The sequence below is a fragment of the Anneissia japonica genome, unplaced genomic scaffold (genome assembly GCF_011630105.1).
Source record: "Anneissia japonica isolate Jap-2015-1 unplaced genomic scaffold, ASM1163010v1 scaffold287748_len1686314_cov196, whole genome shotgun sequence".
NCBI classification, from domain to species: Eukaryota; Metazoa; Echinodermata; class Crinoidea; order Comatulida; family Comatulidae; genus Anneissia; species Anneissia japonica.
Genome location: NW_022727190.1, coordinates 439,025 through 455,068, shown reverse-complemented (window position 1 = coordinate 455,068; position 16,044 = coordinate 439,025). Strand labels below are relative to the sequence as shown.

General features: G+C 34.7%; 1 protein-coding gene across 2 annotated transcripts; it reads left to right on the top strand.

Moving 5' to 3' along the window:
* The first annotated feature begins 750 nt into the window (after positions 1-750).
* Positions 751-14,931, top strand: LOC117113623. 2 transcript variants are annotated; one of them, XM_033257023.1, is made up of 14 exons: positions 751-887; positions 3,345-3,366; positions 3,958-4,029; positions 4,370-4,500; positions 5,440-5,542; positions 6,131-6,246; positions 6,455-6,530; positions 7,209-7,370; positions 8,034-8,213; positions 8,660-8,776; positions 9,542-9,626; positions 11,861-12,045; positions 12,355-12,468; positions 12,859-14,931. In XM_033257023.1, exons 1-14 carry the CDS (start codon positions 832-834, stop codon positions 13,657-13,659), a joined length of 2,220 nt encoding a protein of 739 aa, XP_033112914.1. In that variant the 5' UTR covers positions 751-831; the 3' UTR covers positions 13,660-14,931. The 2 variants fall into 2 exon arrangements, with proteins under 2 accessions (XP_033112914.1, XP_033112915.1); XM_033257024.1 differs by lacking the exon at positions 8,660-8,776.
* Positions 14,932-16,044: the final 1,113 nt, after the last annotated feature.

The window sequence follows — 16,044 nt, the reverse complement described above, 5'->3', positions numbered from 1 at the left end:
ATATAGGCCTATCTCAGAAAAGGGAACTTAATATTTTAATGTAATCTGCATCGTATCAATGTCTGAAATACCGTTGCTTATACCATGCTTATGCCTACATGTAGTCGGACACAGGCCTGTATGCAGTGTAGATTGCAATGGCTTACCTGAATCGAGTCCACACAACAGGCTCATGTCTTGTCGTATTTATTGCCAGATAGAAGCCAGAACAAGCCTATGTTCATTCACAGAACACCCTTGTTGAAAATAGAAAAGGGGTAAGAAATGTTACATACACACTTCCTATTAATTCTGAATGGCAAGCAAAACGGTAACCATAAATGTATGGTGTGAACCTCTCGTTTCTCACGTAAGCACTTTCCAAATATGGTTGTGGGATTCCCATAACATAACATATGGAAACCGTAGTTCCAAATAGGGAATATTATATGAATATTCATTAGGGAAAGCCCGTTTAGAAGTGTGCTATTGTTATCTAGGTCTGGTTAAACTGATAGATTCACTACAGTAATAAGCCTATATCTTAAATATTTAAAATTATATTTAAAAAAAAATAATGCCATGACATCGTTATTTAAAGCAATTATATCATATAAAATGTATAACTTTTGTGATTTAAGACACAGTTTTCTATAAAATCGCTACAAATACAAAAGAATAATGCAGTTGGGGGGACGGGCAATTGATAGCACGACGTGTGTTGCAATGGCAACGTAATTGTATGGTCGTTGGTGGCGTACCATTTAATATGGGATCAGTTGTTGTTGTGTACGGGCCTGTTTCTTTTGGAAAAGCAAATTGATATGTCTTTGAAATGTTGAAAGAGTGAATATGATGCATATTAAGTATACAAGCCGAGAGGGATTTTACACATGGAATGAGTTGTGGTATATTGTAAACATTTACATTCCTTCCTAGATGGAGCAGGGAGATAGAGTAGACATAGGCTAGCTAGGGCCTAGGCTAGTAGAGGCGAATCCTAGGCTAGCCTAGAGGCCTCTAGTCTAGGATAGCGCCCTGCTGCTATGCTAGAGGAGGAGGAGGAGGCTGGGCTAGGCAGGCCCTAGTCTAGGAGCCTAGGCCTAGGCTAGCCAACTTTAGCTGGCTATATTAGTATATATAACCAAGCTCGGTGAGGTCGAGTTACACAAAACCACACAACACCACACAGATGCAAAAATGATTAAAATATTACCACAAAAGAGTAGAAAACTGCTTAATAATTATCAATAAACCTAGGCTTAGCCTTAGGCTAGCCTAGGTTAGCTAGAAGCACACAAAAATTATATCCTTCAATTGACTTCAAATATAGTTTCACAATGATTCAATTGAAAGAACACATTGATGTGAGTAATCTACAGTTTAGATGACAAAAATTGAATATTTAAGAGTTATACTAAAAAAAATTTAATAAAATAAAATTTTTTCCCAATTTACACACGTTGGCCTATCTTGAATTGGTGACCATGCATGCACCACGCGTATAGCCTAGCTAAGCCTAGAAGAGAAGTCTCTTCTATCTGCATGTGTTCTGGTAGGCTCACGATGGTACATATACATGACTCAATTCGCAGCCTGGAGTGGCTCAAACTCTACCTAGTCTAGGGTATTTAAACACTCGGGGCACAGAGTCTTATCAAATTACATCAAAAATAACATTACATAAAGTTATGCACTTATCAATTGTAGTCCCAGCCCCCCGGACCTTGGCCTAGCATAATTTCTAAAACGGTTGTATGCATGTGAAACTCCGGTCACCTCCTGGAAATGCAGGGCATTGTTTTAATGTACGTCCCCGACTGAGTCCCCGCCGCTTACCGCCGTACACACCCAAAACCAAGGCTACTCTAATGTGTAAAATTCCCAGGCCTTCAGAGGCCTGTTACATCTACGGGTAAATTTTAGGTACGTCCCGGCACTACGGGGACATAACTATGTGTATATCCCCGGCTCAATCCCAGCTAGTGCCCCGCTATGGCCTGGGTCCAGGGGGGGAGGAGCTGTGACTACAATTCACAACTTGTGCATTAGTATACAGTATATATATTAATCTTTGATATTTTCATAATTTTTATATTAGAATGAGTTATTTTCTATTTTTTTTGTATTTTATTAAAATTGGAAACGTACTATATCACAAGTTTTTTGAAAGTGGGAATTCGTGTGGGATTTCCGAATCGGAAATTATCGGAGAACATTGTCCGGGTGTTTTTTTTTGTAATACCAAATCGTAGTCCAGAAAAGGCCCCCTGTGACCCAAATTTTTTTCCGATATGGTAACACTTTCCTATTCGTGATTTTGACAAGCGCCCTCACACAGATGTGCTCCTAGCTAACTAGGTACAATAATTGTCCATTTAATTGATGTAGGGCCTATTGTTTAATGGTTTAGTCCCCCGTGCTTAGAAAGTAAAGTGTTGACATTGTGTATCTAACGCATTGATGTGTCAGCAGAAACGCATTCAACCATGACATTCATGGTCTATGTTTCATATCATCAACATTTAAATTCTAAAAATAATAAAGATACTGCCCAATGAAAGGTAATGAACCAAAGAATTCTTTAAAAAAAAAAAAGGAAAAATAAATTATGAATATTTAAATTGTAGGCCTATATATATAGTTATGTATTAGTGTTAGATTTTCTGTAAATTTTCATATAAAATAATGTTAGGAAAATTCAGAATTTCATTTATATTGCTTGTACATTTTTACAGATGTATTTCAATGTACAACAATGGAATAAAGAAGATTGCATTAATAATAATTTGAAATAGATTGAAATTTAATATACTGTAGATTCAAGAAGACTAATGCTTGCTTGATTACTTGTTTAATGGTAGTGGGTCGATGCTATCTTATAAGATGCATCAAATGTCATGGCAGACTATCTTCTAAATTGACAGTTGAGGTATCCAGCAAATGAACATGTCGTATGAATTTGACATATCATGAATGTTTTAGAATAAGCCTCTCGATGGAACGTAACATAGTGAATGTAGTCTATAAAAGCCTATGGTTGAATGCGTTTCTGCAGATGTCAAGACATTAGAGATACTCAATGTTGAAGCACGACGGCGAAACTGACATAACAAAATTCATCGATTTTAAGCATATTTCAGACAACTATTGTTATAAAAGTTTGTTTAATCAATCAGTGTTTAATAGGACCGTTTAGAAATGGTGTCTTGTATGACTTAAGGCTTGTATGCTTATGAATTTATTACCAATTTATTTGGCTTACTTTAGTCAAATCCCAGGTTTAATTAGATGAACCCAGCTTTTAAAATATTTCATATCATGACAGTAATGATGTCTATTTTCTTGCTTTCAATTTATTTCAGTTGCCTATCAAGGGCCCTTGGGGTGAGTATCAACAATATGCAAATGAAGCCTAAAGTAGGATGATTGATATTGTTTAGTTACAAAACAGTTTAATTCAAATGATATTTAGCAGTTTTAAATTTGATAATAAGATACAGACTTAGTAATAATATGTGAGTTTAGTAGATAATTATAGACAATGATGAGGAGTAGGAGGTTGATGATGAAGAAGATGATGATGAAAATGAGGATAGTGAGGATGATGATAAGGATAATGAGGAAGATGAGGGTGATGATAATAATGAAGAGGAGGTTGATGATCAGGAAGATGATGATTATGATGATGATGAAAATGAGGAGAATGAGAAATATTGAGGATCGTGGTAATAATGAGCAGGAGGAAGTTAATTTTGAGGAAGAAGATGATGGAAATGAGGATAATGAGAAAGATGATGATGATGAGGAGGAAGTTTTATGGTGGTAAGATGATGAATATGGTGATGATGCATATGATTCATTAATATGTATATTGTTGTAGATGACTGTGTGTAGCAGAATATAAGCCTGTGTTCATTTGCCAACTAAAAGATTTTGATTAATTGTGAATTTTTTTAATTTGTTAAATTCTTTTAGTTTCAAGCAAATACCCTTAACAGCTGCATTCCTGATGAGGCTCTGCAGAATGATGAAGGAATAGTACACAAGGTCAGTGACATTAAATTTGACTCCCACAGCTCATGCATGTGAAATTTACAACATTTTTCAACATCAAAAGCTGGCAATATATAAAATTAACGTTTTTGTGGCGTGACAGAATAACACTTGTGATGATGGCATAATTAATGTCGAAATATTGAATCCCGACACGATGGCATGCATTTCGATACTTGGAGTATGTATTATACTACCTTATCTGAAATTAATCAGTGGACCTTTCGGTTTTACAGAATAACAGATTCAGAATTTCGTAAATTTGTAAATTTGTAGATAGTATATTTTTCATTAATAAACTTTTGTGATATTTCATTCTTTCCTCATTAAATAGGAGATCTTGAAGCTTATTAACTTGAAGTACTTCAATGATGCATTGGACAGGACATTCAACATGCACACTGCTGATTATAACATCAATGTCTTGAAGAAAAGCCTCAAAATATTGAATCATCGTTTGCTCAGGTAAATGTTTTGGCCATCCCTGGATCCGCCTCTGGACTAGGTATATTAATAATTGGTCAGTAATAAACATTAAAGTACAGTACTAATACCCAAATTATTTATATAGCGCCAATTCCAATGAATGATAAAAGGCGCTGAGCGTTATTACCCCTAGTCACTGGATAACATACAATGGCAAACCATCACAAAGTGTAACCTTCTCTGCTCCCTGGGGAGTATCCCTAGTCATGTGCTACTTAGTACATTCAGTACCACAACATCCTACCAGGTACCCATTTATACTCCTTGGTAGAGGGAGACAAACATAGATAAAGTTCCTTGTCCAAGGACACTAAAGTGACTTGCACAGCAACAGTTTCGAACCCCTGACCTCGAGGTTGGGAGTCCAAGCCACAGCCGATGTGCCAACTGCTCCTAGTAAGGCCTGGTTTCCATAAAATTGCTACATGCTACCACAGACAGCTGTCAGCTACGCCTATTGGTAGGTCAAATTGGGAGCCCGTTTGATCGTGTTGAGGGTGGCTACACAGTGTAGCAATTGCAGTAAAAACACTGTAGTGCAATTGTGGTGATTTTATGGACACCCAGACCTAACCTGATTCCCCCTAGTGTTTTATCATGTAATTGCAAACTTTAGGTTTACTATTGGAATTTTTATGCATATAGCTCTTTATTAATTTGATCATTCTATCATTCATAACAATCAAACAGTTTAAATTAAACTGAAATTTAGTTGGTGAACCTTTAAATTAGAAAATGTTGAATTACGAATGATTAAGCTCTGATGTGACCTGGTGAAAACTTTTATTGTAATTTTGTCATACAGTGTAGTTTGTTATGTCTTTGTGTTATCAGTTGTATTGGTGAGAGTGTACATGTTCCTGTTGTTGATCAGATACATGTGATATTCTCCATATGTATTATTTTTCTTTGCTTCAGCTTTTCAGAGTTGAATGATGTGCGGATTGCTTTCCAGGTTTATGAGGCAGCGGACATGAAGGGAATGGTAATGGATCAGCACACCCTCATGCGCACACTAAAGGTACCAATTTTATTCCCTTGCTTGAAGTTCCTATTGTACACACCTACACATATGTACACCCTCAATTATATGTGTTGTCTTTGTTCATTTATAGATTGGCATAAAGAGTAACATCACAAAATTAACCACTGTGTTACAGAATGGAATGATTTGAACAAATATCGCTTGATTTTTCACTCTCATAATGAAGGAGAATACGTATTAAATGACCTAAAGAGTGAAATGGAATGATGTTTTATAATCTAAGTCTATGACTAGGTGGTTGGAGTTTCTTTAATCGTGAATCAAATCAAGTTGTATTTTCATATGGTTTAATCCCAGGTTCTTGGGTTTTCAATCATTTTACAGTAGTGTGGCTAAGGAGAAGTCAGATGCACAACCCCCCCCCCCCCATGCCTACATCTCTGTAAAGTTAAAAGGTTGTTGTCCCGGGCCAGACAAAAGTGGTCTTTATTTGGAGGTGGTCTTTGATTGGAAGAAGTGTGTTACATATCATGTCTAGTCTAACCAATGCAAGTAACATAAATACAAATTTCATTCTGTTTATGTAAAATATGAAAACAAATATATTTATTTGTATTTCTCTAGTTGTGTAACAGAATAGTTGCTCCGCTGAAGCTAATGCATCGAATAAAACATCTGCAAGAATTCTTTGATGAACCAGATAGGATTCAATTTTATGAGTTCCTTGATTTACTGGTTTTGTAAGTATCTCAAGAGATGTCTTTTGAGGCTCATATATATTTTGTGATCTCCAACTGCAAAATGAGTTGGTGCGCTGTATGTCAACATAAATCAAGGGTTAATCATATCAAAACATTTCTACACATGTACACACACATTATGGTATTGGAGGAGTCAACAAGTTGTTACAACTCTTCAGTAAATATTTGTTTCATGTTTATTTTAAAGATGTCAACTGATCCCAGAGGTACAGATTGCTCACCAGAAAGATGGATCCCTTGACAAGAGCCGAGAGCTCTATGAGGTATTATTTAAGACTGCATTCTAAACAAGTTTTAGTGCATAAACTTAGTGAGGCAAATAGTGCACTGCAGATAAAGTGGTAATTTGGACCCTGAATAATACTTATCTCTTTATGGAGTTTAGAGGGTAAAGCTGTGGACATGCTCTTTAAAAGTCTTTGTGCCATTTGCAAGTTGAATGTCTGAGTGGTTATGTCTTGAGCGCCAAAACCTATAGCCACAATGTTGGCTGCAGTTGGTTCGAGTGTTATCGTCGCTTATAGTTCTGGTCGTGGAACAAGTCTTCTCAAATTAGGAATATAAACTGTTGGTCCAGTGTACACAATTGGCTCATGTGCACCTTAAAGAAGCCAGTACATCCTTTGAGATGAGTAGGGGGTTACCCCAATATGTTGATCCTTCTCCCAGCCCCTGTCATTTGGGGCTGAAGCCTTCGAATATGAAGTTGGTCCTCAATTCAAGAAGAAGAATGTAATAAAAATGAGCCAATATAATATATTAGCTCAGTTGGCAAATCTTCTGTTAGATGCTGTGTTAAAATATTCCACCCTAAAATCACTTTGGCCCTCCAACTCATTTTTATACCCACGTCTGCTCTTGATTACCGATGTTTACCACTTTTGAAAATATTGACATTTTTAATTGCACCGTATAATTATTAATATAATTTATATATGCAGCTAGATGACTTTGAGAAAGTTTGTACAACCTTAGATGAGAAGATTGAAGATCATTTGAACTCTATGTTTATGCGTACTGAAAGGGATTATGGGAAGGAGCATCTCGGAGATAAACGAATTCCAAAGGAAACTGCAGTTGATACAAGTGACAGAAAGAAACGGGTAAGTCAGAGTTTGATAATGCTTAGAATTTTAGATAATCCTGCACTACACTACAGTAAATGTATGCAGATGATTTAAGTACCTTAATAATTAGGAAATTCCAGAGTTTGAATAAAAAAAATCATGGTGTGATGATGCATTAACACTTTCCACACTATCAGATTTGTGTGTTGTGCCCATATATGGGTATAATGATGTCATATTACACCCAAATATGAGCATATCATATTTCTTTTGTCAAAAAATGGTTAATAGTATTAACAAAGCTTTAGATTTTAATTTCCAATACCATTTATCTCACTAAGAAATCTCAGTAGTGTTAAATGTATACTTGATATGTTAACTCAAACACTTAAGTAACTAGGTATTTTTTATGAACTTTTTGCTATCAAAACTAGACTGTAAGCATACTTGTACTGTATAAGTTCTATTTATTTAACTGATTTTCATAATCAATGTCTGATTTTATTATATATCTTGTTTGTATTGCATCAAATCCAAGAATTTCCACTTGCTTGAATTATGTCAATAGGGTACATCTTATCTTATCTACAACCAGTGCATCACTAACAGCATTATTGTTGGTTTAGAACACCTGTGTAAGCAGCTCAAAAGTTGATTATAGTAACATAAACTATACGTAAATAACTTAATTTTTTACAGGTTCGTCATCATGATGCTTGCTACAAAGAACTCCAGAACCACTTGGATAATTCCACTCGACGTCTTCTACGGACCAAGGCTGGTCATGTCCGAGAACGTCCAGTTTCTGCACCATCAGTGGAACCGATCATAGGTGAATTTGGCAGTAGTGTCCAAAAACGACCATATACTGTAGATCAGGTAAAATAACCATCTGCATTAAATTTTATATTATTGTTATGATTTGTTGTTTATTATCTGTTGTTTGTGATGTCTTTATTGGCATTAATTTCTCGGAAAATAACCCATCTTTCGCAAATTCATAATATTTGAAGTTTTCACTACTTTATTATCAATTTTCTCGTGGAAGTCAGTACCGATGGATATCACTGTGAGCAGCAAAATATAATTTATGTGTGGAGAAACTTCTATTTAAGTGACTTCTTACAGCTTTGGATCCTTGAGTTATCTGACTTTTTGACTGTAGCGCCCTCTAACATGTTTGAATTGAATATCTCAGTGCATTGCAGTATCTTTAATACAGTATCTGTAATAAATTTATATGTGTGATAACAAAGCATTTTGCACTGTTTTTTTTCACAATTATTTTGTGAACACGGTTTGTTGTGCTGTGTTTTTCTCTATAGATTGTTCGAAATACATTCTCCAGATCGGGTGTCTGTCTTCGTCTGCGACCTTTCTCTGCTCCAGTAATGTCCCAGAAGATCCGCCGGGAACCAGTTGCACCACCAGTTAAAGAAAAGGTTTTAATTAACTGTTTGCACTTGTATTCTATTGCCGTGCCTATTGCCTTTAAAGGTCAAATAATACAATAACATGTTCCTCGCATCTCCAGCATTAATTTTTTGTAGGGTGTGGGGTAGAGTCAGGGACATCGCTAGAAAATCTTGCAGGAATTTTTTTGAAGCTTGAAAATCTTTATATACTAATCATTCATGCAAATTTCCCTGACCACCAACAAGGGAAATGGGGTGGGGACGAATATAACCCTTGCAACCCATGACCACTGTGAAAATCACAGTGCGAGTATACTCTATTAATGGAGGTTATGCACCGTACTGAAAGATGATGATGACCAGTTGGCTGAGCATTAGAATATTTTTCATGACTTCTAAAGTGTGATCACCATGTTCACAAGTGTGCTTTAACACAGCATCAGTCACTTTGATTATTGGGAAGAAAAGGGGATTTTTGTTCAATATTTCTTGATACATCATAAGGCAGTATTGGAAAATATTTAGGGTATATTATTGCACCTAAACTGATAAATGTAATTTCTGCTTTTTTGAAATAAATATAATTTCAATTATAAGTTAGGAAAATGATTTTGCCTCAAGGAAAATATGTGTTATACGTAATATACTAGTTCCATAATAATCACATTACAGGTATGTGCTGTCCATGTTTTTTAGTAACCGACAACTTAAATCTGTTGGCAGCAAGTGTATATGATTACCATGTTGTTGTTGATATCAAATAACAGTACCTTTACTGATACTATTCTTTAGACTATGTCCACTTTGACCAGTAGACGTCCTGACCCAAGAGCCACATTGTTCGAGACTTACCTTGAACGCTGTCAAAGTCGCAAAGGTAATTCTTAATTCTTTGACATTAAATTTGTATTTTACTTTCTTTTTACCCAAATGTATAATTCAAATTACATTTAATCACTTATCTGTCACTTAACAGATAAATTTTGCTTTTAGTTGTGAGAAACAGTCTTGGTTTTGAAAGGAATTGAACTGATGACTGTGGTATTAGAAGGCAAGCACCATACAATATACTGTAGGCTTTTATTTTGTAAATTCGTGAGAAAATTTTGAGGATTGATTGTAGTGATAATGCGGAAAACCTAGGTTTTGATTCCATGGTACAGGACATAACTTTCCAAAGTATGAATTGAGTTGAGCAGTTGGCTGAGAGGTTTCCTGCTTCTTGTGCTGAAGTCCCTGGTTCGAATCTTACCAGCATCAGGTTTTAATTGGAGTATGATCGCTTGGCTCCTCGAATAACCCTCATATTTGATAGTTAAGGGTTAAGGACAATGCTTGTATCCATATGTGTCCATTATTTGTTGCAATTCGGGTGGTGCTGCAGGTCCGCAAGGGCCCAGCCCAAATTTCTGATTTCCAATTAAAATGAGGACAAATAAAGAAATATTATTATTGATTCTTAAATGATTACATGAGCACTTGGTGTGGTTAGAACACAATGGTGAAACACAAAAATGGACTGGATATCCAATGTAACATTAAAGGATAAAAGATAATTTTTTAGTATTTTCTTGAATAAGTTATGAAAAACAGCAGAATTAGGTGAATTAAAATGGTCAATAAATCACAAGGGTTATAAATTAAAGTCAAATAAACAAAGGCCTCTAAATACACAGAGGAAGATTTACAATCAGCATTGGTATTGAGGAAAAGTCACAAGTACTTCTAACACTGAACATTAACATATAAAGTAATCACATTGTAAATCACCTTCAATGTTGCACCAGATTTTGCCTTAATTAAGATTAAATTATTTAAGTTCAAGACTTTAATTGAGGAAAAGGACTGTGCGATTCTGTACCTGTCTTCACAAAATTTATTGATATAAAATTTGCACCACTTGTTTACGAGTGGATTTGCAATGCAGATTTATCAGTAAACCAATTTGGAAATGTGTAGGCCTATCTTTAAGGAAATTGAAACATTCTATATTTGTCACAAGTAGGCTCCCAATCATTCATATACCTCATACATTTTTGTATTTCTATGTCAGAAGTAATTACATTGGCTTACTCACTCAGTGTTCTTTAATCACACTTCCATCTTCAACTTCAATATTTTCTCCTACATATCAATAGTTCAAATGCATTATAAAAATTTTGTCACTCATGAATATTTAGTTACTTTTCACAATTTGAATTTTTTTCAACTGTAATTCACAACTTAAACTTGTTCTTTAATTTCAATTAAAAACATAAACAATGTAAAAACCCACCCAATAATTTTTTTGTTGCTGTTTGTGTCATTTGACGTGTGTTTGTCAGACAAGGCTTGTTTAAACATGAGCCTAGACTTGTGGAATTTAGGGCAGTGGTTAATCTGTGTCATAAACATACCAATAATGTCAAATTAGACAAGGCTGAATAAGTGAGTGTGCAACATGCAACAATGTGCCTTTATAGTCTGTGGTTTACTAACTAGTTTTATTTATGAATAAGTAGACAATTTGTAAGTATATGTGATTCTGCATGTAGAATTCTATTTTTTCTGGCAAGTTGGTTTTTTTTTTTTTAACTTTTTACTATTAATTTATTATATGTGGGCTTTTGATACAAGCAGTTTAATTGTTCAGTTGTCTACAGTATACGGAAACTTGCTGTAAATTATGTTAATCCAAGATTATTTATACCAAATATTTCTGTCAAGTACTATTTGTTTTTACAAAAAATCAGGTTTGTAAGGAGGACACATTTCATAATATATTTTACTTCTGAAATGTCATTTTAGTTTTACTTATTTTACTTTTATGGGAAAAAAAGTAGAGTTGTGTATAGAAGAAATAGAGTAAGAGCTACAGTCTAAATCTCCGTCCTGATTATGAAATTTTCTTTGACAAAAGAGTGTTGTATGCACATATATTTTCATGTTGTGCCTATATTATATGGTAATGATGTGATGTCATCATGACCATATTTAGGCATATTTTTGTCAAACAAAACTATTTGATAATCTTGCCAGAACTTAACATACATAATTGGAACAGTGTTCCGAATACTATTATTCTATTTCATATACTGTACAACCATAATATTCTCTTTCTAACGTCATCAGGTGTTACTAATCATTCTAAGCCACATGCGGGCATCGACCAACAAAGGGACCACCATATGGTTGTTCATCTGAGGAAACGGACCCCAGATAATAGAAAGATTCAAGCACCGAATCTTGTTACCGAGGAAACTGTGGAGGAGAGACAGAATGTGTTGGACAACCTCCAGTACGAAATCGAGACATTGGTAAGATCTCTGAAGAAATGTTATTACCGTTTAGAATGATACTGCACTATCGCTTTGTGTTAGGATGCAATATAACTTAGGCTTGTGCAGGGTGAGCAACTTAGCTCAGTCAGCTTGAAGTTCGGTCCACTTTATCAAATATATTATTTTGATATGCACATATTTTGGTGTAATGTGACATCATCATACCCATATACAGGTATGGGCACATCACACACATTTGTTACATGAAATTTGATAGTGTAGACAAAGCTTAAGACATTTAGATGAAGATGCTGAAACCTTTTTTTTTTTTCTTTTTTCGGGCAGGAGGAACGTACAATTAAACAACTTTATACTGGATTGAATAAAATCTACCCAACTTACAAGGAGAGAAGACTACTGGAAAAGAGCAAGATAAAACCGAAGCAAGAAACAAAAAAGGTATGTTGACTGTTCAACTGTTGTTTATGTTGTTGTAGTGTAGTAGTATCCAGGTAGGGTGGTAATGGAATAGTGAGAGGGGTGCTGGGAGGTGGGGGATTGAAGTGATAGGTGATTTTTAACTACTTGAATTTAATTTTCGTGTTCAGCAATTGTTAGTAGTAGGAGAAACATACAATTGGGGTCATGGTAGAAGCATCTTTGTCGCGGCCCTGGGTAACGCCAATTTTATCACCACCACAAAAGGTATACAAGTGACTTGCATCACCATATTTTTATTATTCATTATTTTCACTTGACTCGCATAAATAATTTTGTTCGAAGAACATTTATATGCTTACTATAACTATATATAGTTTACATTATATTTTGCATTCTTTTCTCTATTAGGTAAAAAAGAAATCCAAGAAAATAGATCCGGAAACATTGCAACGCTTGTCAAGACCTGAGCCGCGTGCATTCCTTGCTGTCCATGACAGTACCTGTGATGCCAGGCTGGTTGTTGCCGGGCTTAAACAAAAGAACCGCCCAAGAAAGAACCACCGATTGACCCTTGAAGGCCAGACCAGTACAGGAAACCTTGACCGCCTGCCCAAGACATTAAGAACTGATGGAGGGAGCATAAGCAGTGCTGACGAAACCAGTACAAAAACATTTGATACCTCCCGTCACTCTTTGTTCACTCACAATCTCAGAAATTCGCATGTACATTTGCGAGATTATGATCGTGAAAAGTATAAATCAGTCCGTGTGGGAGCAGCAGCCGTCCTGTATGATTATTTCTACGGTGACAATGTTGGTACACGACCTCAAACTGCTGAGAATAATGGAAATAATATTAAAGATGATGAAGGTTTAAACAGCACAAAAAGAGAGAAAAGTGAAACAGAAACTATGAGTAGCAGAAATTATTGTAGGGTGCCTTCAGCAGGCAGGTTACACACACCATTGAATATTAATCAATTAGTAGGGGATAATTACCTATCTCAAGATCCATGTAATGGTCAGCATGAACAAGCACGCAATACAAGACGATTGATGGTAAAAGATGAGGATGAGTTGAAAATTAATGGTGTTCTCTTAAGTGAGATTGACAAATTGACAATTAAAAAAGATGTGGAAAAAATTACATTTGCTCATAAATGGTCACTTCCAGCATTGACACATGTCAATCAAAGTCAATCATCTTGATGTCTTTGTTCAGTATTTAGTTTAATCATTCCTCCATGGTTTAATGCACAAAAAGGACATTCCTTCACAAACTTTACTGTTTTCATAGGCACCTTATAGGCAACACAAGTATTAGAGGCCTCACTTTTTCACTCACTTGTTAACCTAAAGATTACATATGTCTTCGGTGAAATCCCAAAAGTATAAGTTATCTACAGTACTTTTATTTAGACACAGATTGAAATAATTTTTTTTTTTCTGAATTACAGAAGTTTTACGGTATTACAAAAATATTTAAATTGACTACCTGCCAAGTTGAGGATCATTAATAGGAGCGGTATTAAGCATTTTAAAATTTCTGATGAAAATAATTTATCAATTGAAACTTAATAACATACATTAAATTATATGTTTTAGCTCAGTATAAGCAATGTATTTTGTATATGTTTAATATAAATTCATGGACACTCCAAAATGACTCATTAATGCCATATTGATTTAATTTTTTATTCTTTAATTTGACATATTGAATCAGTATGGCATACCTGATCCTCGAAAATATTGAATCAATATCCATGATATATTCAGTTTTTATATACATGCTAACCATCCATTCTACAGTATGTGTGATACTATCATCCTTGTATCAATTTATAGATATATTTTGATAATGAATAATGTACACCTGAAAAACTAGTGTAAACATTCACACATTCCGTACATTCATAATTGAATTCAGAGAATTGAGTGTTTATTTCAATTTCTGTTTATAACTTTGTCTTTTTTCTTGGTATTTTTATTCTTTAATTTGACAATTGAATCAGTATGGCATACCTGATGCTTGAAAGTATTGAATCAATATCCATGGCCCTTTTTTGCACCCAAGTGTGCTTCATCCACTCAAAACAAATCAGGGGTTTCAGCAAGGACTGTATATTACTGCCATTTTCACTGTTTAACCACTCCATCCATCATGCGACGGTTTCATGCGATGGCTCTTAGGAAGCAAAGGCTGTGAGTTCGAATTGCAGCATGTATTCAATTTTTAATTGTGTAAAAATTATTTAATTTAATTATTTAAAAATTCTCTCTTATTATGAGGAGCTCTAAAAGTACTTGGCCGATTGATGCCGCGGTCGGTTAACAATGTTGTGAGTTCGAATAGTCTCGATATTTAATTAAAATTTTTTTTTTTCAATTTTAAGACATTTGATTTTTTTGTTTTTATTTTAAGACATTTTAATTTTGTACAAGTGAAAATTCTAATTATTTAAAAGTTCCTATCATGTTTTTTTTTGTCAAATAGCTGTCAGATATCTTAAGCTTTGTCTACACTAACAGATTTCATTAAAAAAAAAGCGTCAAATGTGATGGAACATAGTGTTGAACACGTTCAACTTTTTTTGACAATTTGATAATATATATATATGGGCGCATCACATTTTTTTGTGACATAAAATTTGATAGTGTACACAAAGCTTTAGAATGTTAATTTATACACAAAAAAAATTAAATAAAAATAAACACTGTAGTGAGTTCGCGATTCGAACTCACAACATTCAGTTCCTTACAACACAGCGTTAACCTACCGTGCCATTTATACGATGTGTCCTGTTAGTGGTAGTATTTAATGCAATTATGAATCTGTGCCGAAAAACCCAATATAATTACTTACGATACTCTATTTAAGCATGGAGGATATTTCCTCCATGCATGTTTTAATAATGTCTACAAAAAGCTTTGTCTGAAAGGTGCATACCCGAGGCCTTAAACGCTAATAGATTGATTGATAAATAGATCTTTTTTGTATGGGCGGCCGTTAGAGCAAATATGGTAGTATTATACTGCCCTCACATTGGAGCTTTCGAGATTACGAGAATTTGTTTATATACATATTACCATTCATTCTACGGTATGTCTGTATTTCAGTTATTTCAGTTTATAGATATATTTTGATAATGAATAATGTACACCTGCAAAAACTAATGTAATCATTTCACACATTCCCTACATTCATAATTGAATTCAGAGAATTAAGTGTTTATTTCAATTTCTGTTTATAACTTCGCTTACGTCTTTCTGTGTCTTCTATCTTGGTCACCTAAATAAACAGGCGTACTTCCTACAATTAATAGTGTACGTGTGTATGTGTATGCATGTATGGTATGTTTTTATTATGATGTTGAAAATTTTCTTCATATCTGATTTGAGTTGTCACAAGTCTTGATGAGAGAGCTTGTGGCATTGCCACACGCTATCTGTGTATAATGTGTATGATTATGCTTGTATCGGCTTCTAATTTGACAGGTGAATCGTGCCTTTGCAATGTCAAATCTGCAATATTGAATAAGGAATTGTGCGCAATTATTTGACATTGTCATTGTGTGCAAAATGAATGACATAACT

Excerpts from the sequence above, each read along its gene's own strand:
- LOC117113623 (XM_033257023.1), top strand. The coding sequence starts at position 832 with ATGATGCATATTAAGTATACAAGCCGAGAGGGATTTTACACATGGAAT. Across the intron at positions 4,030-4,369 it reads ATGAAGGAATAGTACACAAG|GAGATCTTGAAGCTTATTAA; the intron begins GTCAGTGACATT and ends CTCATTAAATAG. Across the intron at positions 8,214-8,659 it reads GACCATATACTGTAGATCAG|ATTGTTCGAAATACATTCTC; the intron begins GTAAAATAACCA and ends TTTTCTCTATAG.